Raw genomic sequence first — 25,863 nt, forward strand, 5'->3', positions numbered from 1 at the left:
TGCACCCAGACAGAGCTGGCTTTGGCTGAACAAAGTCATCTCTTTTCCAATTCGATTTCTCCTGTTTCCAGCACTTAGACACAATACATTAGTCTCTAAAACAATGTACTAAGTCTGAGAAACATACATTTATACTTGATTTGTACTTTGTCTACCATTTGACACTTAGGCACTTGTGTTGGACACTAAATCACCAAAACACTTAGAAATGGCCCAAGGGCACATTTCCCTTTCACTTCTCCCTACACGCCACAACAAAATGGTATAGTGGAGAGGAAGAATATAACTCTATTGGACATGGCAAGGACCATGCTTGATGAATACAAGACTTCGGATCGGTTTTGGGCCGAGGCGGTCAACACCGCCTGCTATGCCATCAACCGGTTATATCTACACCGAATCCTCAAGAAGACATCGTATGAACTCCTAACCGGTAAAAAGCCCAATGTTTCATATTTTAGAGTCTTTGGTAGCAAATGTTTTATTCATGTTAAAAGAGGTAGAAAATCTAAATTTGCTCCTAAGGCTGTAGAAGGCTTTTTACTAGGATATGACTCAAACACAAGGGCATATAGAGTCTTCAACATGTCATCTGGGCAAGTTGAAGTTTCTTGTGACATTGTGTTTGATGAGACTAACGGCTCTCAAGTAGAGCAAGTTGATCTTGATGAGATAGGTGATCAAGAGGCTCCGTGCGTCGCGCTAAGGAACATGTCCATTGGGGATGTGTGTCCTAAGGAATCCGAAGAGCCACCACATGCACAAGATCAACCATCTTCCTCAATGCAAGAATCTCCACCAACTCAAGATGAGGATGAGGCTCAAGATAATGAAGGAGAAGATCAAGAAGTTGAGCCACCTCAAGAGGAGAGCAATGATCAAGGGGGGATGCCCATGATCAAGACGAGGAAGATGAACAAGCTCCGAGACCGCCACACCCAAGTGTCCACCAAGCAATCCAACGAGATCACCCCGTGAACACCATCCTCGGCGATATTCAAAAGGGGGTAACTACTCGATCTCGTGTTGCTTATTTTTGTGAACATTACTCTTTTGTTTCCTCTATTGAGCCACACAGGGTAGAGGAAGCACTACAAGATTCGGATTGGGTGGTGGCGATGCAAGAGGAGCTCAACAACTTCACTAGGAACGAGGTATGGCATTTGGTTCCACGTCCTAATCAAAATGTTGTAGGAACCAAGTGGGTCTTCCGCAACAAGCAAGACGAGCATGGTGTGGTGACAAGGAACAAAGCCTGACTTGTGGCCAAGGGATATTCACAAGTCGAAGGTTTGGATTTCGGTGAAACCTATGCACCTGTAGCTAGGCTAGAATCAATTCGCATTTTACTTGCCTATGCTACTTACCATGGCTTTAAGCTTTACCAAATGGACATGAAAAGTGCCTTCCTCAATGGACCAATCAAGGAAGAGGTCTATGTTGAGCAACCTTCCGGCTTTGAAGATAGTGAGTACCCTAACTATGTATATAAACTCTCTAAGGCGCTTTATGGGCTCAAGCAAGCCCCAAGAGCATGGTATGAATGCCTAAGAGACTTTCTTATCACTAATGGCTTCAAAGTCGGAAAGGCAGATCCTACTTTATTTACTAAAACTCTTGACAATGATTTGTTTGTATGCCAAATTTATGTTGATGATATTATATTTGGGTCTACTAACGAATCTACATGTGAGGAATTTAGTAGGATCATGACATAGAAATTCGAGATGTCGATGATGGGGGAGTTGAAATACTTCTTAGGATTTCAAGTGAAGCAACTCCAAGAGGGCACCTTCATTAGCCAAACGAAGTATATTGAAGACATTCTAAACAAGTTTGGGATGAAGGATGCCAAGCCCATCAAGACACCCATGGGAACCAATGGGCATCTCAACCTCGACACGGGAGGTAAATCCGTAGATCAAAAGGTATACCGGTCGATGATAGGTTCTTTACTATATTTATGTGCTTCACGACCGAATATAATGCTTTCCGTATGCATGTGTGCAAGATTCCAAGCCGACCCTAAGGAAGCTCACCTTACGGCCATAAAACGAATCTTGAGATATTTAGTTCATACTCCTAAGTTTGGGCTTTGGTACCCTCGGGGATCCACATTTGATTTAATTGGTTATTCGAATGCTGATTGGGCAGGGTGTAAAATTAATAGAAAGAGCACATCGGGGACTTGCCAGTTCTTGGGAAGGTCTCTGGTGTCTTGGGCTTCAAAGAAGCAAAATTCCGTAGCTCTTTCTACCGCCGAGGCCGAGTATATTGTCGCAGGCCATTGTTGCGCGCAATTACTTTGGATGAGGCAAACCCTTAGGGACTATGGTTACAAATTAACCAAAGTTCCTCTTCTATGTGATAATGAGAGTGCAATCTGCATGACGGATAATCGCGTTGAACATAGCCACACTAAACACATAGCCATTCAGTATCACTTTCTAAGGGATCACCAACAAAAGGGGGATATCGAGATTGCTTATATCAACACTAAAGAACAATTGGTCGATATCTTTACCAAGCCACTAGATGAACAAACCTTTAACAAACTTAGGCATGAGCTAAATATTCTTGATTCTAGGAATTTCTTTTGATGTTTTGCACACATAGCTCTTTACTATACCTTTGATCATATCTCTTTCATGTGCTATGACTAATATGTTTTCAAGTGTATTTCAAACCAAGTCATAGATTGAAAGGGAATAGGAGTCTTCGGCAAAGAAAAAGGCTTCCACTCCACTCCATCGAAATTACTCATCCTTCGCCGTCACTCCGAGCCACTCTCCAACTTTGGTATAATCTTCACTCATATTTTGTTCGCCAAAGGGGGAGAAAGTTGTTATTAAAGGGCTTATATTTCACTCAAAGTATCCGTTTTTGGCGATTCATGCCAAAGGGGGAGAAAGTATTAGCCCAAAGCAAAAGGACCGCACCACCACCTAATTTTAAAATAAAGATTCTCAAGTTGATATCTTATTGTGTTCAAAAGGGGGAGAAAGTAGCATCTTCGAAAATTGCAAAACCCTCTTGAACACTAAGAAGAGGATTTCACTAAGGGGGAGTTTTGTTTTAGTCAAAGGAAAAGCATTTGAAACAGGAGGAAAAATTTCAAAATCTTGAAAATGCTTCGCAAAATCTTATTTATTTACCTTTGACTATTTGCAAAAGGACTTTGAAAAGAATTTACAAAAGAATTTGAAAAACAAAACATGTGGTGCAAGCATGGTCCAAAATGTTAAAAATATAAAGAAACAATCCATGTATATCTTATGAGAATTTATATTGGTTCAATTCTAAGTAACCTTTGCACTGACAATTATGCAAACTAGTTCAATTATGCATTTCTATATTTGCTTTGGTTTGTGTTGGCATCAATCACCAAAAAGGGGGAGATTGAAAGGGAAATAGGCTTACACCTTTTCCTAAATTGATTTTGGTGGTTGAATTGACCAACACAAATAATTGGACTAACTAGTTTGCTCTAGTCTATAAGTTTTACAGGTGCCAAAGGTTCACAACAAGCCAATAAAAAGACCAAAGATGGGTTCAAATAAAGGGAGCTAAAGACATCCCAAAAGGCACCCTAGTCTGGCCCACCGGACAGTGTCCGATGCACCACCGGACAATGTCCGGTGCATCAGGGAACTCGAAGCTGAACTTGCCACCTTCGGGAAAATGGGAGGCCGCTCCTCTATAATTCACTGGACTGTCCGATGAAGCACCGGACAGTGTCCGGTGTCACACCAGACTGTCCGGTGTGCCAGCGGAGCAACGGCTACTTCGCGCCAACGGTCGACTGCAAACGCATTCAATGCGCTACAGTGTGCGCCAGAGTCAGAGCAGCGCCAGACGGCGCACCGGACAGATGCCAAATTTATGTTGATGATATTATATTTGGGTCTACTAACAAGTCAACTTGTGAAGAGTTTAGTAGGATCATGATACAGAAATCTGAGATGTCAATGATGGGGGAGTTGAAGTATTTCCTTGGATTCCAAATCAAGCAACTCCAAGAGGTCACCTTCATCAGCCAAACTAAGTACATTCAAGACATACTTAAGAAGTTTGGGATGAACAATGGCAAACCCATCAAGACACCCATGGGAACCAATGGGCATCTCGGCCTTGACACGAGAGGTAAGTCCGTGGATCAAAAGGTATACCGGTCGACGATAGGATCTTTACTTTACTTATGTGCATCTCGACAAGATATTATGCTTTCAGTATGCATGTGTGCAAGGTTCCAGGCAAATCCTAAGGAAGTTCACCTTAGGTCCGTGAAAAGAATTATGAGATATTTAGTTTACACTCCTAAGTTTGGGCTATGGTACCCCAAGGGATCTACCTTTGATCTAATTGGGTATTCCGATGCCGATTATGCCGGATGTAAAATAGATAGAAAGAGTACATCAGGGACTTGTCAGTTTCTAGGAAGATCCCTGGTGTCATGGGCTTCAAAGAAACAAAACTTCGTAGCTCTTTCCACCGTCGAAGCCGAGTATATTGTCGTAGGTCATTGTTGTGCGCAATTACTTTGGATGAGGCAAACCCTTAGGGACTATGGCTACAAATTGAGCAAAGTCCCTCTGCTATGTGATAATGAGAGTGCAATCCGCATGTCGGATAATCTCGTTGAACACAGCCGCACTAAACACATAGACATCAGGTATCACTTTCTGAGAGATCACCAACAAAAGGGGGATATCGAAATTGCTTATGTGAGCACCTACAACCAATTAGCTGATATCTTTACCAAGCCACTAGATGAGAAAACCTTTAGCAAACTTAGGAATGAGCTAAATATACTTGATTCTCAGAACTTTGATTGAAACATTGCACACATAGCTCATGTATATACCTTTGATCATGTCTCTTTCATTTGGTACAAATGCATATTTCTTATTCTTCTTATGCCAAGGCTAAGACTAATGTGCTTTCAAGTGTATTTCTATAATTAGTCTTAGATTGAAAGGGAAATAGAGTATTCAGCAAAAACAAGGCTTCCACTCCAACTTTGACGGTATCATTTACACTTTGTTGTTACTCATGTCACTCTCATTGGTATGACCCTTCACTCATATTTATTTTACCATTTGGGAGAAAATGTCAAAAGGGCTCTCAAGTTCTCCGTTTTGGCGATTAATGCCAAAGGGGGAGAAAGTATTAAGCCCAAAGCAAAAGGGTCGCACCACCATTTCAAAAAAAATCACAAATGTTTATTTCAATTGGGATTTGAGTTAGCCTCGAAATGAATTTTTAAATTGGTGTATTTTCAATTGGTATGTGAAAGTAAAATTCCAATTGGTATCTCATTTGGTTTTTCAAAAGTGTTTTTCAAATTGGTATCTACTTCAAAACCCTCTTGAAAGCTAAGGGGAGAATTCATTCAGGGGGAGCTTTTATTTAGTCAAAGGAAAAACATTTGAAATAGGGGGAGGAATTTCAAATCTTACAAATGCTTCTTGCAATCGTATTTCTATACCTTTGACTATTTGCAAAAGATTTTTGAAAGGATTTTTCCAAAAGATTTGCAAAAATATACAAGTGGTGCAAATGTGGTCCAAAATGTTAAATAAAAGAAAAGCAATCCATTCATTCTTAGTCATATGTTTAAAGTCTTTCAATTGGTATAATTCTAAGTAACCTATGCACATCTATCTCAATTGCAAACTAGTGATATTTCTACACTTCATATTTGCTTTGGTTAGTGTTGGCATTAATCAACAAAAAGGGGGAGATTGAAAGGGAAATAGGGTTAACCATTTCCTATAAATAGATTTTGGTGGTTGACGACCAACACAAACTATATGGACTAACTAGTTTGTCTAGATGTCATGTATCTCAGGTGCATAAGGTTCAGCATAAACCAAGAAAGAATTCAAGTTGGGGACTCAAAACAAATTTGGAGCAAAAGGACTTGAGTGTGCTGAATTTTGGTGCACCGGACACTATCCGGTGCACCAGGCCCGAGCTGAATCAAACCAGCCACTCTCGGGAATTCCAGGGGCAGCCTCCGCTATAATTCACTGGACTGTCTGGTGTACCACCGAACTGCCACGATATAAGTCAGAGGTCACCAGACTGTCCGGTGCAGCAAAAAGGCAAACGCCTCCAATGGTCAACTGCTTCGAACCCTAACGGACGTGCTGGCGTGGTGCGCACCGGACAGTACACAGTGATTGTCCGGTGGCGCACCGAACTGTCCGGTGGCGCACCGAACTGTCCGGTGCGCCCATCGCCATCAGCCTTTGCCAACGGCTAGGAAGTGGTTGGAGCTATAAATACCCCCCAACCACCTCATTCATTGGCATCCAAGTTTTCTGAAGTACACAATCAATACAAGAGCTCTAGCATTCACTCCAAGACATAATTCTAAAGATCAAATCCTCTCCAAGTCCCAAATTCATCTCAACCACTTAGTGACTTGAGAGAGAGAGAGAGAGTTTTGGTGTTCATTTGCGCTCTTGTTGCTTGGATTGCCTTTCTTTCTTCCTCACTCTTTTTCTAAGTGCTTGTAAAGCTAAGCAAGAGACACCGAGTGTGTGGTGGTCCTTGTGGGGTCTTAGTGACCCATGTGATTAAGGAAAAGGCTCACTTGGTCTAAGTGACCGTTTGAGAGAGAGGGAAAGGGTTGAAATAGACCCAGCCTTTGTGGCCTCCTCAACGGGGACTAGGTTCTTTGGAACCAAACCTCGGTAAAACAAATCATCGTGTATACTCGCTTTGATTCTTGCTTGATTTGTTTGCCCTCTTTCCTCTCTCTAATGTTTCCTTGCTAGTATTGATTTGAGTGCGCTCCTATACGTCATCCGCATCCTTTGAGCAACTCTTAGCAAGAGAAACAATCTTTCAGACTTCAATTTTACTCTAACGCTAACCTCGGCCTTAGTGTGTGTTTAAAGTTTATAAATTTTAGGTTTCGCCTATTCACCCCCCCCCCTCTAGGCGACTTTCACATAACAATCTAGAAAGGGCACATTTTTTTGGAGGAATGTGTAGCACGATTGTAAGCAAACCCTACATGTGACAAGAAATCCTCCCAAACTTTCAGATTCTTGTCTAATACAACCCTAAGCATGGTAGATAAGGTCATGTTCATAACTTCAGTTTGCCCATCTGTTTGTGGGTGATAAGTGGTGCAGAAAAGCAATTTAGTGATTAGTTTATTCCAAAGGGATCTCCAAAAATGACTTAGGAACTTAGAATTGCGATCTGAGAATATTGTATGAGGAACACCATGTAAACGAATAATCTCACGAAAGAACAATTTAGCAATGTTGCTAGCATCATCTGTTTTATGACATGGTATGAAGCGAGCCATTTTAGAGAATCGATCAACAACCACAAAGATAATATCCCTCCCCTTCTTAGTTCTAGGTAAGCCTAAAACAAAATCCATAGAAATATCGATCCAAGGACAAGTAGGGACAGGTAATGGCATATACAAATCGTGGTTGTTCAGGTGTGACTTAGCTTTTTGGCATGTGGTGCAGCGTGCAACAAGGCGTTCCACGCCGTGGCGCATCTAGGGCCAAAACAAGTGTGCGGCCAAAATCTCATGTGTCTTGTATACACTAAAGTGTCCCATTAGTCTGCTACCATGCGGTTCCTGCAACAGAAATAGACGAACAGAGCTTGTTGGAATACACGACTTATTAGCACAGAACAAGAACCCATCATTTACGTGGAATTTACCCCATGGTCTACCATCCTTGCAATGCATCAAATTGTCCTTAAAATCAGAATCATCGACGTATTATTCTTTCATAGTTTGTAAGCCAAAAATTTTAAAATCTAACTGAGATAGCATGGTGTATCCACGCAACAAAGCATCGGCAATAGTGTTATCTTTCTTGTTCTTGTGTTTAATGATGTAAGGAAAAGACTATGAATTCCACCCACATAGCATGTCGACTGTTCAGATTGGTTTGGCTAAGAATATATTTTAAAGCCTCATGATCAGAATGAATAATAAACTCGTAGGCCATAAATAATGCTACCTAGTTTGTAGAGTGCGAACCAAGGTGTAAAGTTCTTTGTCGTAAGTCAAATAATTCAAACGAGCACCGCTTAATTTTTCGCTAAAGTAAGCCACTGGTTTTCCCTCTTGAAGCAACACACCGCCCAACCCAATACCACTAGCATCGCATTCAAGTTCAAACATCTTATTGAAATCATGTAGATGTAGTAAGGGGGCATGTGTTAACTTATCTTTTAGGATGGTGAATGCCTCGTGTTGTGTCGTACCCTAGGAGAAAGGGATGCCCTTCTTGGTGAGTTCATGCAACGGAGCGACGATGGAGCTGAAATCACGCATAAACCGTCGGTAGAACCCTGCAAGCCCAAGGGAACTCTGAATCTGCGTAACTATCGTCGACGTGGGCCAGGATTGGATGGCCTCAATCTTGCTACTGTCCAAATAAATGCCCTGCGGAGTAACAACATAGCCAAGAAACGACACACGTATTGTGCAGAAGTTGCATTTTTCCAAATTACCAAATAAGCGGGCAACGCACAAAGCATCGCAAGCTGCACGCAAATGTTCCAAATGTTCTTCCATAGACTTGCTGTAAATTAGAATATCATCAAAATAAACAACCACAAACAGTCCTATGAAAGGCCGCAAAAGTTCATTAATCAAATGCATAAATGTGCTAGGGGCATTAGCCAATCCAAATGGCATAACTAACCATTCATACAAGCCAAATTTTGTTTTAAATGTCGTTTTCCATTCATCTCCAAGTTTCATTCTAATCTGGTGGTACCTGCTATGCAAACCAACCTTGGAGAAAATAACAGCACCACTAAGCTCATCAAGCATATCATCAAGGCGAGGTATAGGATAGCCATAATGAATTGTGATGTTGTTAATCGCTCGACAATCGACGCACATGCGCCAGGTACCATCCTTCTTGGGAATAAGTAAAATAGGAGAGCAAGGGCTAAGAGACTCACGAATGTAGCCCTTATCAAGTAACGCTTGGACTTGGTTCTGAATTTCCTTTATTTCATCAGGATTGGTACGGTACGGGGCGCGGTTGGGAAGCTGAGCACCTGGGATGAGGTTGATCTGGTGTTCAATGCCGTGAATGGGAGGAAGACCTGGTGGTAACTCCTTCGGAAACACATCGGCATAGTCCTGCAAAAGCTTAGTAACATCAGGGGGTATATCCAAAGATGGCACATCATCTAGTAAAAACAGCATATGAGAGCATACAAGCGCATAGCAAGGTAGATTATCAGCACGTACGTCATCAAAATCAGATTTAGTGGCGAGCAAAACCGGAGCTTTCAGTTTAATTTCATTTGGTATGGACGATTGCTGGTATTGTTGTTTAGCTCTAGCTATGTCAGATTTTACAATCTGTTCAGGGGTCATTGGATGAAGAATTATTTTCTTACCCTTAAACATCAAAGAGTAATTGTTTGTGCGACCATGATGTAAGCTATCTGTATCATATTTCCAAGGCCTACCGAGCAGAAGTGAACAAGCTTCCATTGGAACAACATCGCAATCAGCATAATCATGGTAGGACCCCATAGAGAAATGAACACGTATCGAGCGTGTTACCTTGAGTTTACCGCCCCCGTTAAGCCATTGAATATGGTAGGGGTGTGGGTGTGGACATGTGGGGAGAGACAACTTCTCCACCAGTTGCATGCTTGCCAAGTTGTTGCAGCTGCCACCGTCAATAATGATGTGAATGGAACGTTCTTGCACAACACCTTTGGTATGGAACAAGGTGTGGCGCTGGTGCTGCTCGGGTTGTGCAACTTGCGTGCTGAGTACGCATTGCACGACAAGACTCTCATACTTGTCAGTATCTGTGGCATCCACATGTTCTTCTTGGGTTCCTGCAACGTCAGTGGCAAGCATAGCATATATGGTTTCTTTGGAATCACTAGCTGAAGAATACTCACCATTGCCATGTATAATCAGTGTGTGTTTGTTGGGGCGGTCTCGTATTACGTGACCAAACCCTTTACAGCGATAACATTGTGCGTCCAGCGAAAGAAGAACCCTTTGTTGATGGAGGTGGCGCTAGACTTTTTGCTACGGTCTTGTCATGTGGAGTGCTGGTAGATGGCGATGTCACTGCTCATGGTGCCATGATGACAGGCTTGGAGTGGAACGATGTGGCGCGACCTGTAGAAGAGTTAGCTTGTGTCCTCACATGTCGTCCCTGCAGTTCACGTTCAGCTTTACAAGCAAGATGAAATAAACGAGTAATATTATTGTACTCCTTATAATCAAGCACATCCTGAATTTCACGGTTTAAACCACCCAAAAAGCGTGCCATAGCTGCATCATTGTTCTCAACTAAACCACAATGAAGCATACCAATTTGCAGCTCCTGATAGTACTCTTCAACAGAGTGTGTGCCTTATTTTAAACGATGTAGTTTATTAAATAAATCGCGAGTATAATATGAGGGAACAAATCTGTGGTGCATAAGGACTTTTAAAGCATCCCAAGTGGTAGGGATTTCAGTGGGATGTGTGTTGCAATGTTCGCGCCACCAAATAGAAGCAAAATGGGTAAACTCACTAGTAGCAGCTCTAACTTGATGGTTTGCAGGAAAAGCATGACATGCAAATTTTTGTTCAACAGCAAGTTCCCACTCAACGTATGTGTCAGGATTATATGTACCATTGAATTCAGGTATAGTGAGTTTAATCTTAGAGGAAAAATCATTTTGGTTACGTACCACATGACGAGGTCCGTACCGGCGACGACGGGGCTGACCGTCGTACTCGGTGTCCCCACCATAATTAGTGTCACCATGTATCTCACCAAGCTGCTGGGACAACTCCTCCAGCCGTGTCATGATGGTGTCGAGGGTGGTGTTGGTGGTGGCTTGGGGTGTTCGTATTCCTGGAGCGTCGTACCACTTCGATTTGTGTTGTTTCAAGCGGGAAAAGGCGCACGTTGGTGATGTGAATGTCTTTAGCGAGGCCATCAAGTTGTAGGCGCATTTGTCGCTCAAAATGTTGTATGATGCCCTTGGTACGAGGGGACAGTGGCATGGTGTTCTCATCCTCTGCAACCCCCGAGGGTCCTGTTATAGTTAGTGCAAAGACAAGAGAACAAGTAACAAAATAATATGTCCTACATCTAGTTGAATGGGTTGTGGAACTGGGCGCTCAACTAAACAACAGTTATCAAGGTATTACTCGTTCTTACCATGTCCATAGGGGTGACCTGCAAACAGCGGTGCAACCACGAAGCTTGGATAGAGCGATTGTCAGAGGACACAACCTGCACGCTATAGATATTTGTGGAGCTGTGAGAAGGCTGCACTTTAGAGCAATGATTAGCACAATCAATCAGCAAATGTAAAGTTGAATAAGGGTGCAAACATGTAGCTAATGATGCTGGAACCAAGTAAAACCAAATAGAATAAGGGAAGGAGGGGGCGTGTAAGGGAGGTGTGCAAAAGGTGGAGAAGGTGTACCAAAACCCTGGCTGGAAAAAGTGGCGTCCAAGATGGCTTCCCAAAATGTCTGGGCACACCAAATCCCTAAACGAGGAAACATGGTTTGCTTTCCAAAATCGAATGGCCTGAATTGGAAAGCTTGGGCGCACCAAATATGGAGGTGCCGCTTACCAAAAATAAAAAGTGTTGGCCAAGGAAATGGGCGCACCCGAATCCCTGAATAAGGAAAGGAGGGGGCGTGTAAGGTAAAGTGGGTTGCTTGCCAAAAACAAAGATGGTAGGCGCCCAAATCTGATTGCAGGTTCGGCTTGCCAACCACAACAATGCTGATTAAGGAAATGGGGCGCGCTAATTTCTGGTTGCCTTCTTTTACTTTCCTTCTTTCTTCTTCTTATTTTTTGTACCTTGCCTTTTTTTGATGTCCTTTGTTGTTTCTTTCCTTCCTTTTTTTGGCAACCAGATCCGACGCCCAAAGCGTTCCAATCAGCAAGGCTGAGAACGTGCCAACGAAACCAGCATAGAGGAAAAAAAGACATGGGGCGTATGATTGAAAAGGAATGGTGGTGAACGATAGACGTGGGATGTATGAACGAAAAAACGGCGGTGATAACGAAACTACGAGGCAACCAGCAACACTTGACGCAAATGCACACAAAATAACCAATACAAGATTACTGAAAGAAAATGCAAGGCCAAATGGTTCTGGGACAAGGTTCTAGCCTAAAATTTTTTGTAGCTTTTCTGGTGGACGTTGGGACAATAAACACTCTCAAACTAAAGGGATAAAACTCGATAACACTCACCGAGCAACCTGAAAATTTGATACCACTTGATAGAACTGGAGTGCCCAATCTTTTGGTGAGGTGGATAATTTCGATTTGGTGGAGGAGGTGACTCTCTCGATCCGACTATGAACGAACAAGTCGTAGCGCCTTAGCAATCGCAAAACCAACTCCAAATGGTTATTGACCTTGCTAGTGGCAAAATCAACCTGAACATGAAGTTCTATTCCTGCGAGCAATCGAAGAAACAAGCAAGAAGAAGATGTAGGTAAAACTGAATATCAATCACTCACGAGTTGGAGTTCACTAGGCTGTCCATAGGTGGCCATTGAGCACAACTACAATACAGGAAGTCTGCACGATGGCTAAAACTATCAAAGAAAACCCAACTCTAGGAGGGGGCACAGCCCCTGGTTAAATAGAAAAGAGGAGGTGGGCGCCTAGCCTCCCCACAAGGCAGAAAATTAGGCACCCAATCAGTCAATCAATCTCCTGCCCACAAGGCAGGGAATATGCACCCAATCAGCCATGGCTCCTCCTTGATCCCCATTCCTTATTTAGGTGGCACAACACCTTCTTGATTATTTCTTTCCAAACTAAAAGATAGATAGGTGGTGCAGCACCTAGACTTTATTCTGGGCAGATTCATCATGAGAATAGATGGTGCATGCACTTTAGGAAACTTCTGGCCCTTCATCCTTCAGAATCATCACGAAGTTTAATTCACGTGCACGAGCTCGAGTGAGTGGTCCTGGTGGCGCCTGTGCTGGTTCAGTTGGAGTAGCCATTCCTTTGTTGGGGTTGATGTCCTCATCATCCTCCCCTTCTTGAATCGAAGTCGTCCTCGACGGCAACTCCTCATCCTCGCCCGCATATGGTTTCAAATCTGCAACATTAAAACTAGAGGAAACACCATATTCCATAAGCAGGTCAAGTACATAAGCATTATCATTATTTTTTAACACCTTGAATGGACCAGCAGCACGTGGCATCAACTTAGACCTGCGCAAAGTAGGAAAGCGATCCTTGCGCAAATGCAACCAGACCAAATCACCCGATTCAAAAGTAACAAGTAAATAGAGAGGAGGAGGTGGGCGCCTAGCCTCCCCACAAGGCGGAAAATTTGGCGCTCAATCAGCCAATCAATCTCCTGCCCACAAGGCAAGGAATAGACACCCAATCAGCCATGGCATCTCCTTGATCCCCATTCCTTATTTAGGTGGCGCAAAACCTCTTGATTATTTCTTTCTAAAGTAAAATATAGATAGGTGGTGCAGCACCAAGACTTTATTCTGGGCAGATTCATCATGAGAATAGATGGTGCATGCATTTTAGGAAACTTCTGGTCCTTCATTCTTCATAATCATCACGAAATTTAATTCACGTGCACGAGCTCGAGTGAGTGGTCCTGGTGGTGCCTGTGCTGGTTCAGTTGGAGTAGCCATTCCTTTGTTGGGGTTGATGTCCTCATCACCTCGACTCGCTCATGGTCACGCTAGGCTCACTGGAGCTCCTCCACTTTTCCCATCGATGCTCCTCCACCTCTTCCCACCAGAGCTCCTCCACCATGCTCACTAGATCTCCTCCACCAAGCCATGCATCCCCACATTCTTCCTTCTCCTCATTCCGCTCGTGGTCACTGCATCATGCTTGAAGATGCCATGATCAATGATGTCGTCGGCGGCGGCCCCAATCTCACCGACGGTGCGCTTCTCAGTGAGTGTCAGCGAGCCAGATAGTGGACCACTATAGCAGATGTCGAAGTTGTACGCTACCGTAGAGAACGTTTTAGCGTTCATTATTGGAGACATACAAGACGAAAGGTAATGCTAAATTTAGGGTACGAGACGTTTTACAATTCGTAGGCACTTTTAATCCCTGAGCTTCTATTGTCTCGAGACAACCTAGGATAGAATAATCTAAGTCTCCAAAGCCCTTTTACTCTGAGATACTAATGAGCTTCCAAGCCCTCGGAGCCCTTGTGTCCCATGAGTCTAAGTCATTGTGGCCACTCAGTACCTAGGGCGCTATGAATAATGCAGGTGCTCCAGGCAATCCAACCCCTTGAGCACTCAATGGTACTTAGATGCTAGAGGTAGGGGTGGTAATGAACTCTAAATTTTACACTATAAAATTTAAGGATCAGATCATAATAGAATCAGACTCTATTTCTATTCATCTTTGAACTAAAACTAAGGGCTCAAACGAGTTATGAAGAAATATTTGAATCATGATCCATTACCACCTTTAGCTAGGGGCCTCCTGCTGGCCCTAGGTCCTTATAGTCCACGACCTCATCTTATATATGAGCAACCGGGTTTCGAACCCTTAAGGACCCAATGCACCATGAGAACAAAAAACTTAATGCGACCAAGTGTAATACAATCTTAAGACAAGAATGTGCTTAGGCCCACCTTAGGCAAAGCGGCCCTGAGGTCAAGGCCCCACATCTAAAAGACCTAGTGATGATTCTGTAGCTTTAGCTTATTTAATAAGTCTATATCACCTTTGGGATTTTTTTGGGCTTTGAGCTTTAAAATGTTAGTACTAGAAGCTAGCTATTGGTGCTTCTAGCTTTTAAGAAGTGAAAGCTCCAAGAAAGCCCAAATAAATAAACATGCATTAAGGGTTTGTTTAGTTCAACTGTAGATTCTGAAAATTTTGATTCTAGCTGTAAGAAAGCTGTTGTGGAGCATGATAGCTTGGTAGCATGGATGACATGAATATGGAAAATATAGGATAGAAGATGATTTTAAATTGAACTAGAGGAATCTATAGATTTTCAAGTCCTGCAGTTGTACCCATTTAATTGAGGTTATAGATTGTTGGCAGCCAATCTAATTCAAGAAAGCTAAACCAAACACACCTTAAATATCTCTTAAGACCATTAACATTTAGAACCAATCAATCCTTTTTTCGCTCATCGTTTAAAACCAATGAGTCTGTTTACTTGGCTTTAATTCATATTGGCTTCTACTTCTACAGTGTTTTGTTTGTCGCTATGAATTGCAGTTGCAGCAGTTCGAACAGCTGACTTTAATCCGAAACAAACAAACTAAATATTGTCCAACATAATTGTAACCTCTAAGTAATACCACTGCAAAACATACACTAGTCACAATAATTGTATCTTATTAACCACCAAAACTAAATTAGGAACCTAGATGCTTTTACTCTTCATCATCATTGCCAGTGTTGTGTTCCATACATGTCAGACACCATGTTGGAAGCCACATATGCAAGTTTCCCACGCTCTCTTCGGCACACCAAACAAGTTTAAGATGCATAAGGCAATTTTAATAACAGCACATCTTTATTCTCTCATATTATAACTATTCATGAACCTAGAAACGTTGGCTTTTCCAAATCGAATATGACTTAGTGAGATTCGTCTAAAGCAATGTACATAATTTCAAATAAAACAACAAATCTACAACATTGTATCAATATTATTTCTGACATTCCACGTTACAAACTACATCAACATCACGTTGTGTTTGTAAGGCTAAAATGTTAAAACAAGAGAACTGCGGCTGGCAAACCGTCAAGGAATCCAATTGATATAGGTATCAGTGGTGAAATTAACACCATATCAGTCCAACTGACATAAAAGTGGAGCTTCAGTTTGATACGCAGGACGGCAGAACCAGAGCTTTGTATACCGAATTCCAAAATTATTTGTCTGACCAATGCTTTCTCATCATCAGAAATTCAGAACCGAACAAGGTGGCATCGTCAGTGTTGTTATTGCGCCCATCGTTATTCATCACATTATTACACTTATGAAATATTGGTCTGATTGATCTCACGTGAAATAATACATCCGCAAGGCTGCCATTGCAACACGAAACTACATTCTCCTGACGGTAGTCGCACCCATTCATCATTTCAAGATTTTTTTTCTTCATGGCAAATATAAATCTCATGTTGTATATTCAGCATTTATTTCAACATATTTGTAGCTCAGATCACAGCCCCATGCCTTTCCATTTCCTCCTCCACTCCCTGTCAATAACACAATCACCATAATTCGTAATAACAAGATAGCAATCTCATAAGGCAGCTTTTTTTAGTAAGAATTTGGTAAGGTAGTGCAGACAGAGCACCAAATAGCCTGGTACGCAATGGTGGGTAAAAATGACATCAGCTTTCCAAACAAAAATCCAAAATGTTTGTTGCAATCATTTGTTGAACTCATATGATGCCAGTTTGGTCTGCCTGGCTACTGTGATAACATAGGATCAGCCAAACTACCATGAACAAGAGAAATGTCACTGCAGATCAAATGCAGGAAACAAATATATGCTCGACGTAATGGGGGCCCCATGACGGACCAGATGTTTTGAACAGGTGCAAAGATAAATAAACACCATAATAAATTAAAGATTGTTAGCCTCCACTCGAATTTGCAATAAAGAAGCTGAATGCTTACCAACTGATATATCAATGTTTACTGTACCATGGGCATCTCCAGCATCTTTGAGATACTTGCTAGCGGTCAATCTAAAGAAAGAGAATAAGCACTTAGATCCTAATAGAACTAAAGAAACCCTAGTCTATTTACGGTGACCAAGACGACAAAACATGGATTGACTATGCAATATAACTTTGTCTAACCTGTCAAAGGGGAGTGGTTGCCCATTTTTCATTAGTGGAATAACTCCCAGAGAAATATCAAGTCGATTTGCGTCAAATTGAATGCCTGAATAACCAACTGAGCAAGCAATTCGTCCCCAATTTGGGTCTCTTCCAAATATAGCGGCCTGTCACAAAAAATATAATCATTCTGGCCTTCTGGGGGATGGATGAAAAGAAGACTGCTTTGGCTGATACTATTGAATTGCAGAAATTGCTAGATAAACTATCAACATACTTTAACCAAAGAAGAAGATGCTACTGAACGAGCAATTTTAGCAGCTTCTGCCTCGTTGTTGGCGCCACTTACAGTAACCTGCACAGAAGAAGGCACATTAAACATTATGTCATATTCATGAAAATATAGGAAGGAGCTATATAGTACAGACTAAAGTTTTAACTTTTCAGATAAGCCAAATTGTTTATTAAAACTTAGAAGCCCAATTATAATGTTCAAAATGGCATCAAAGGATTATGCACTTAACCTCAATTAGGCATGTTGCACCCTCACCATCCCATGCTATGGATTTTGCAAGACTTTGCATTACCTACAAGGAAGGAATAAGTCAGCATATGAACTTAACAGGTAAAACAGTGTCGGCTTAGGGAGCAAAACTAAGGTACAGAGATGCGTTGCTGAGAACAATAAGCTCATTTTGGCCTATCACATGTAACCTAGAGCCAAAAATAACTGAATAATGATTGTGCCACATTAAAGTACATCTGAACATAAGCGCTTGATGACATACATGAAATATTAAGGAACATGGAGTAATACTTACTGCATCTAGGCATGCTTGGAACTGTTGAGCCTCAATGCTATCAAGACTTTGAATTCCAGATAAACCAGACAACCCACTTGCCATAGCAATAACACAGTCATTGGTACTAGTATCACCATCCACCTTCAGATTTATAGCATAAATTGATTATTGGTTTCTACGCCTACTATATGAACATAAAATCCATAACAGTACTACAAAATAATGGACCTGGGTCAAGATCTTGTCAATTAGCCTGCCACATTTGCAAGAAAAAGAAATCTTGTTTCAAGGGAAAAAGTACACGCGCACGCATGCACACACATACATACTATCGTAGCAAATACACCAGAGTACCAGAGAAACAATAGCTAGGGGAGCAGGAAGTCCTGACACTGTATGTATGTCTACGGGGTCATTGACATCAAGAGCCTAATACAAACGGGTTTTTAGAGGTTCGGATCATAATGTGTGTAATACCTTATGTACTCTTGCTGATCACGTATTATGGTATGCGATAGATCTACAAGGTCATGAACTCATAAGCCTACTACAAGGTGCCAATGCGGTGGAGGGCTATCCTTACACTAATTGTAGATACCATAGTGGGATCGAATCTAACTCCCTTGGCCTGAGTTTGGTGGAGTTTGATCTGATTCCTTGTGGTGTGTAAACTTGAATTGAATACTGCTTTACCACCCCTTTTATAGTTCAAAGGAGAGGTAGTCTTACATGTATATGCTATCTGCGGACCCTACTTGTCATTGGGCCAACTCCTCATGTCCAGTTCTGGCCTCAATCATGTGACTCACAACAGACACGCGTTAGTGTAATCATAGAGTGAGAACGACGTATTAACAGTGTTCGGTATGGTTCCTCGTATCCTTTATTACAAGATAGAACTACCATACTGCCTAGTGACGGCTATAAGGATTTCCTTGTCTCCTGCCATAGGTAGGATTTCCTGATCAGATATGGTCATAAATGCAAAGTTATGTGTGTGCTATGGCATAGGGTACACCTGCCCCCTGTGTGTGTGTCAGGATGGAGGCGTGGCTGTAATGTCGTGTATCACATTTATGTGACACATGAGATCCGTTGTAGTTATCCCTCCCTAAGGCGACTGCCATACCGGCTATAAGGGTAAGTATGATAACCTATGTCTGTGGATACCTAGTCCTGAGCCCACTTGCCTAGGCCGATTGGCTCTCAGTATAGTCCCTTATATTTTATTATATTTCCTGGTACACGACGCGTGTGCTCGTGTGGTTACAGGACCGATGCACATAACATGTAGTGGTCTCAAGTGCACTGCAGTCTATATTCATCCTCTATATCTGTCCTTTACAGTCTCCTCCAAAAGATTTCATCCTCTATATCTCATTTCTCTCCAACAACGTCCTCTAAATCACGTTCTCTATACTCAAATACCCATATTAAAGACATTTTTTTAATTTTATTTTTTTACATACGTATTTATCATACTCTCAAATATATTGTACATATTTTAGTTTTGCTAAACCGGTTATTTAAAGTAGTCAAATGAATAGAGGATCGTTTAGAGAAACTCTATATATAGAGAATCCAGCAGCGTCCTCTAAATTTAAAGGACCGTTTAGAGGACGTTGCTAGAGAGCGTAAAGGACTGTTTGGTCCTCTATATTTAGGGTAGAGAACCCTTTCGGGGACCTTGTTGGAGCCAGTCTAAGACTAGCTCCAACAACGAGCTCTAAAGGATCCTGTACCCTAAATTTAGAGGACGAGGACGTCCTCTACTCCCTCCAGCAACGTCCTCTAAATGGTTTTCTAAATTTAGAGAACGCTGCTGGATCCTCTATATATAGAGTTTCTCTAAACGATTCTCTATTTATTTGAATACTTTAAACAACCGGTTTAGTAAAACTAAAATATGTATAATACATTTGAGAGTATGACAAATACGTATGTATAAAAATTAAAAATTAAAAAATATCTTTAATATAGGTATTTACATATAGAGGACGTGATTTAGAGGACGTTGTTGGAGAGGAAGTAGATATAGGAGATAGAATCTTTTAGAGAAGACTGTAAAGGACGGATATAGAGTATGTATATAGAGGACGTTGCTGGAGATAGTCAGTGGTTCCCCCTAAATTTCTCCCCCTATATCCCACTCACGTGTCACGTCAGCGTTCTCTTTCCCCCTATATCTCCACGCTCTACAGCGGTTCCCCCTTATATCAAACCTTTATACCCCACCACACCAATATTTTATACTTTCATCATCAACTAACTCAACTACCATCCAATATTTGTTTTATTTTTATTTGGTCTATAAACAGTGCGCGGTCGTAACTTAGTACACAATTAATTAGTAAACTTCATAATTAGTATAAGGGATCCTTAGTATAAATACGTTAGTCAAAAATCGTTGGAATTATATGTTTTATCCACATTGACCAATACAGTAATTCATTTAGAGGTAGATCATCGGTATTTGTTATTTTGGAGATGCGATCTCTGAAAACAAGTTGGCAGAATATTGAACATCTAGATATAAGAAATATCAAACCAACTCCCATATTAAGTTTGCAACCAGTCTCACCATATATTATACTACTACTATGAGGAGCGGCAGGCTAGAAGCAACGAAATAAATCGACAGTCCGAACTCTAAAAGTCCAGCTAGATCTTGACCGGCACAAGCAAAAACGAACTAACAAGCCGTGATACCAGCGACTGACCGAAGTAGACCCTGGCGATCCGCGGGTAGCCATGTCTGGCGCAGTGCGCGGCGGAATCCGATGAAGATCCCGACGAAGGCCATGACCTTGTGGCGGCCGCGCGATCCAATGGCGAGCGAGGCCGGGAGCTCCGCGGAGCCCGCTGCGGAGCCATCCCCTGGGCTGCGGTCCCACGCGATTGAGACGGAGAGCGGGCGCGAGGAATCGGGGCAGCGGCTGTGAGTGACGGACGGGGAGCGTGAGCGAGGCGGCGAGGAAGCCGGCGAGGCCGAAGAGGAGGCAGGCCGCGGAGAAGGTCGGCGTCGAGAGCAGCCGGCGCAGCGACCCGGAGCGGCGCGAGGCGGAGGAGGCGAAGAAGACCTTGGGCGATCCCAGCATGGCGGCGGGCGGGCGGGCCGGCCGTCCGGCCGGTCCTCCCTGCGCGCGATGCCGGCACGACGGGGAGGGTGAAATCAGCGTCTCGTGCATCCTACGACCACCCGCTTTCCCCGTTTTGTCCTTTTGAAACCGTCGTCGCCGAACGGGAAGGTTCCGGGCGCCGGCGCACAGGAAAGAAGCCAACGAACGACGTCGGGTAGCGTTCCCCTTCATCTGGCGTGAGAGAGAGTGCTGCTGCTGCTGGATAGAGGAGAGAGGGGAGGGGGCGTCGTTGCAGTAGATAGGGGTCTACTATATCTGCTAAAGGACCTACAGTAATAGGGGAGGGGGACGCTCGCGACAACCGTTGAAGACAGTCTAATATCGCACAACTCACATTTAATGCATTGTACCTCAGACTTATCCATTAACCTATCCCTATGGGATAGTCTTCAGGGCTTTAGTGGCAGATTTGGGCCCCAAGCCACTTCGGTCGTGGCTCGGGACGTAGCCCAAAAAAATCTAGCGCAATGACCCCTTGTCCCCTTCCACTAGCGGTTGACGACCCTGCTCCCTCAATCCTTTGTGCTAGAAAGGCAGTCGTAGTCCACTGCGAGCCTGCGACGACGACGGGTCAACGGCCACCCGCACCAGAGTGCTAACGTCGTGCGCGCGCCCTCTACGGTCCACGGATCCAGCGATCGGCGAACTCCTTGCGGCCTGGACCCAACGCTCACATGGAAAGGGAAACCAAGAGGCCCGAAAGACCAGAAGTTGATGGCAAGGGCATCTCCAACTCCATGTTGCCGTCCACCATCAACCTTAATACTGGCGTCGATGTTTCCATGAATGATGCCCTCTACGTGTTTGTTGAAATGGGCATAAGGTACGTATTTTTTTTCTTTTTCCCTTCCAATAATTGGTTGTTCTTGGAGCCAAAAAAGTGTGGGCAATGTTTCATAGCAACTTGCTTTGGCCAAAAAGATTTTACATTTGCTGGAAATTGCCCAGGACTGTAGGTCCCTTGGGCCAGCGGAAGAATGGCTAAGGAATAAAACTAAACTTTTGTGTCTAAAGCTCTCTTCCATGGAAAGAACCATCGCCATATTGAGATCTAGAATCAGATTTGTTAAAGATGGTGATGCAAATACTTCTTTCTTCCAAGCTCATGCCAGATTCAGCAAAAAAGAAAAACTTTATTCAATCTTTGGTGATGGAGGGGCAGTTGCTAACTTCTCAGGAAGACAATTCTATAATGGAACGACTGAAACTATAACAGAATGACTGAAATTGTAATGAAATGAATGAAAATGTGACGGAATGACAATGATAACGAAATGACTGAAACTGTCACCCCAACAGAATCAATGCGCGCGAACTCAAAAAGCAGATTAATTGGATCTGTTTCGTGGTTTGGTGGGCTGATTCCACTAGCCGATTGGCTTGCTGGTTAATTAGTTCGGTTGGATCATAGGTCTAGGTGATGCACCGATTGGTTCATCACCTTAGATGACGAATATATAAACCATCTGGGATTTTATGTGCATGTGACATATCATTTCCTTCTAAATAAATAATTGAATAATTGATGATGCCAAAAAAATCCCTACCCATGTTGTGTACTTGTGTGATTGCTTACATGTGATCAACACGGTATACAAGAGCAGAGACTCACTGTAATTTGGTTGAAACTTCTACTCACTGACATCCGGATCATTTCTCTCCAGACATCACTGCTGACTTGAGCATCTGTGGTCAAAACCTGTAGTAGAAAAAAATGGCCATCAAACTTTGCTACATGCCTCAATAGAGGAAGGGGGAACCTGAGGGTGGGAACATACACCAAGCATTGTTGCCATATTTGGGTGAATCATTCCAGAACCTTTAGCCATCCCACCTATTCTAATAGCCACTCCTCCAATCTAGTTTTGAACAAAAAAAAAAATATGACAATAAAATCTAAGGAAATAACAATAAGTAAACCAAGAGACTCAAACCTCAGTCTGGACAGCAATGCTCTTGCTAACAAGGTCTGTAGTTGTAATGGCCACAGCAGCAGAATTCGCACTATTGAAGAAGGTATATTAGGTCAGCGACAATAATTACCATTAAAATTATATCGATGATTAACACGAGGATTTTACAATTTAAAGGCTTGAGCTATAATGCTACTCATAATACTGAATTTTATTACCCCTGAACTGAAGAAGACAGTGAGCCCACAAGTCTAGGTAGTGAATTTAAAAGTGCCTCCTACAATGCCAAAGCCTGTATATCAGAAAGGCACTCTACTATATCATATTAGCATCAGCAGACCAATGTGAAACAAGAATCCCAGTCATATTGGCTGTATCATTGCGTACCTACCTTCTTTATCCTTTGACCAATGACACCAGTAGACTGAATCAGTATGTTATCTGTGCTTACATTGAGAAGCTGCAGCAGTGGTTAAGAGTTAAACATAGCAGTAAAATGACTTTCCTTGCGAATAGACACCTGAAGGGCAGGTCCCTACCTTGGCAACAGCATCTGCACTATCCACTGCATCCTGATAGCCAAGATCACCCTGATAGGCAATCATTTGAGACAAAACCTCAATATTGTTAGAGTGGAGGTACTAGCCAGTTCGACCCAAAAGCTTAAGCTGACGGAAGAAGATAGTTTATCCACTTATACACTTCAACATCTTCACTCACGTGCAGCCAGAGAGAAAGGAGCAAACGCAGCCAAAGAGAAAGGCGCAAACATGGAATAAAATGGGTGAAGGCACAAATAAAGCCTCTGCCAGGATTCGAACTTGAGACCTCTGGCTTTGATACCAAGTTAGAGTGGATGCACTAACCAGTTCAACCCAAAAGGTGCATAAACTACTTTCTCCCATCAGCTTAACCTTTTGGGTCGAACTCGCTAGCGCGTCCACTCTAAGACTATCTCCAACAACTTACCCATACTCATGCCCATATTCAAACTCCACTCTGCGAACAGTGCAGTCTACAGTGCAAAACAGTGCTTATGGGTAAGCTTTGGGTGAACTGCTGGAGTCAGCCTAACACTTCAACAAATATCAGTCACTGAGTTCATAACTGCTACTGATGACTATGACATGGTGCTTATAAACACTTACAGTTGCAGCATTTGCTTGTCCAGCATTAATTAACACAGCACGACCCTATTGCAACAAAGTATTGCACAAGGACAATAAATTAACGAGTGATTAGCCCAAATTGATCAGTGAAGTCCTTCGATTTGAAGGCATATGAGAGGCAGGATTTGCTTACTGTTTTCGATGTACTAAGGACATGCTTGCAATACAAAACAGGTGCGGCGGCTACGACGTTTGTTGTAAATGCTCCTGAAATGGGTTCGGCATAAGGACTGAGTAGCTAATAAACTATCAACTGTATAAAGCACAACAAGTAAATTGAAGGGTGTTTGGTTCCCTTACTAAAGTTTAGTTTGTGTCATATCAGATGTTTGAATGTCAACTACGAATATTGAATATAGTCTAATTATAAAACTAATTATTAAATGATGATACAGATTTATTAAGCCTAATTAATCTATGATTAGCAAATGTTTGGACTAATTAGGCTTAATAAGTTCGTCATACTGTTTAGTCCTTATATGTGTAATTAATTTTGTAATTAAACTATATTTAATACTCGTAATTGGTATTCAAGCATCCCCTTGGCACGGACTAAACTTTAGTTCCGAGAACCAAACACCCATGTAACATCAGCAACAGTAGCATATCTAATTGTTCAGTTCATCCAAATCCAAATGAGCAACGACTAAACACCTAGCGTGGCTAAGTGGCCTTCATAGATTATGAGGACATTGCTACCTGAGGCATGCCGCATGTCAGTGACCATAGAAGCTCATAATGCATACTCCCTCCGGTTTCCTATTAGTTATCGTTTAGAACAACGACACGGTCTCCAAAATATAACTTTGACCAATGTTTTTTGTTAAAATACAAATGAACTCTTAATACATTTATACTTTTATAAAAGTACTTTTTATGACAAATTGGTGCATATAAATATTAGGTTCTAAAATTAAATAACAAAATAGTTATTTGTAGCCAAAATTTTATAAGTTTGACTCGAACCTTATCCAAAACGACAACTAATAGGAAACCGGAGGGAGTACCTGCTACAGTGGCGTCGACGTCGCAGGCGACCAGTGCCAAGTCAGGCTTCTCGCCTTTGGCACGCAACCCACTGTAGATACCCGCCGCCTTGAACCCCTTCGCGGCAGTGACGCCGCCTTCCACCTGCATTTCACACCAGCACAAGTAACCAAGTTCAGTCTTAATCCCAACCAAAGCTCTCCCACCGATGCCCTGTGCCCGCGCCTGCCAGCCTTGTCATTTCGTCAGTCACCTGTTTCCAAGGGCCATCGGGGAGGAGGATCGGCGCTGCGGAGATGAACCCCTCGGTAGACGCGACGGAGCAGACGACGACCCTGCTCGGAGCTGCCCGGGAGTTCATCCTGAAGGGGCGGGGCTGAAGCGGGATGCGGGAGTGGAGGAGCAGGACGGACGGAGGCGACATCTGCTGCTGGGGCGGCTGGTCGTGGCGCGCGGAGGCAGGAGGGTGGGAGCGTGGCGAGGCGGGCCGGCGTGTTATCGTTCGTGGCCGGCCGCCGGGTTGGTCATTGGTGCGTGTCACTGTGTCAGTAGTTGGCGGCGGCGGCCTCGGCCTGGAGGGGGCAAGTGGTCTTCGGGGTCGGGAGACCGGTCAAAAGAGCGCTTGCCGCTTGCTATGCTGGAAGCCCTAACCCCAAACATGCCCCTACCCTAGGCCATAAACCGATTAATGGCCCACCTGCTACACTTTCATTGGTGAACGGTGTATTCTTTTCTGCAGGTTGCAAATCTCTACTACTCTATAAGCCTTTAACGTAGGCGTTCACAATCGTGCGCCATTGTTCTGCCGCGCAATCCTCTCCCTCCGCTCGTCATCACACGGTTGCGCTGCCACCACGCCAGAGCCGCTCTCATTCGCCTCCCCACCGCGCCAGATCCGCAATCCGCTCCTCCCCACCGCGCTCCTCACCCACGCCAGTGACAAGACCGCCTCCCTCCACGCCCGCCTCGCCAACTCCGCGGCCACCGCCACGCCCCTCCCCCATGGCCGTCGAGTCCGAGTGGTGAAAC

The 25,863-nt window shown here is 43.1% G+C and overlaps 1 protein-coding gene and 1 pseudogene across 1 annotated transcript; both read right to left on the reverse strand.

Annotated features, from left to right (window-relative positions):
* Positions 1–15,902: 15,902 nt before the first annotated feature.
* LOC100383335 (Arginine biosynthesis bifunctional protein ArgJ, chloroplastic Glutamate N-acetyltransferase Amino-acid acetyltransferase Arginine biosynthesis bifunctional protein ArgJ alpha chain Arginine biosynthesis bifunctional protein ArgJ beta chain) lies at positions 15,903–25,472 on the reverse strand. The gene is made up of 16 exons (NM_001175993.1): positions 25,088–25,472; positions 24,855–24,978; positions 23,981–24,054; positions 23,827–23,871; positions 23,218–23,268; positions 23,070–23,138; positions 22,897–22,955; positions 22,700–22,769; positions 22,544–22,624; positions 22,378–22,464; positions 17,644–17,766; positions 17,347–17,409; positions 17,100–17,177; positions 16,844–16,989; positions 16,659–16,729; positions 15,903–16,231 (listed from the first exon to the last, which is right to left on the reverse strand). The coding sequence occupies exons 1-16, from the start codon at positions 25,256–25,258 to the stop codon at positions 16,149–16,151; spliced, it is 1,395 nt and encodes a 464-aa protein (NP_001169464.1). The 5' UTR covers positions 25,259–25,472; the 3' UTR covers positions 15,903–16,148.
* On the reverse strand, positions 20,159–22,371 carry LOC103634471 (probable beta-1,3-galactosyltransferase 13; annotated as a pseudogene).
* Positions 25,473–25,863: the final 391 nt, after the last annotated feature.

Source organism: Zea mays, chromosome 1, assembly GCF_902167145.1.
Source record: "Zea mays cultivar B73 chromosome 1, Zm-B73-REFERENCE-NAM-5.0, whole genome shotgun sequence".
NCBI classification, from domain to species: Eukaryota; Viridiplantae; Streptophyta; class Magnoliopsida; order Poales; family Poaceae; genus Zea; species Zea mays.

What these genes read in the sequence shown, in the direction of transcription:
- LOC100383335 (NM_001175993.1), bottom strand. Translation starts at nt 25,258, where the DNA reads ATGTCGCCTCCGTCCGTCCTGCTCCTCCACTCCCGCATCCCGCTTCAG. An exon ending in GCATTGCTGTCCAGACTGAG is followed by an intron (nt 22,625 to 22,699) that starts GTTTGAGTCTCT and finishes GTTCAAAACTAG; the next exon opens with ATTGGAGGAGTGGCTATTAG. An exon ending in AAACATTGATATATCAGTTG is followed by an intron (nt 16,232 to 16,658) that starts GTAAGCATTCAG and finishes TGTTATTGACAG; the next exon opens with GGAGTGGAGGAGGAAATGGA.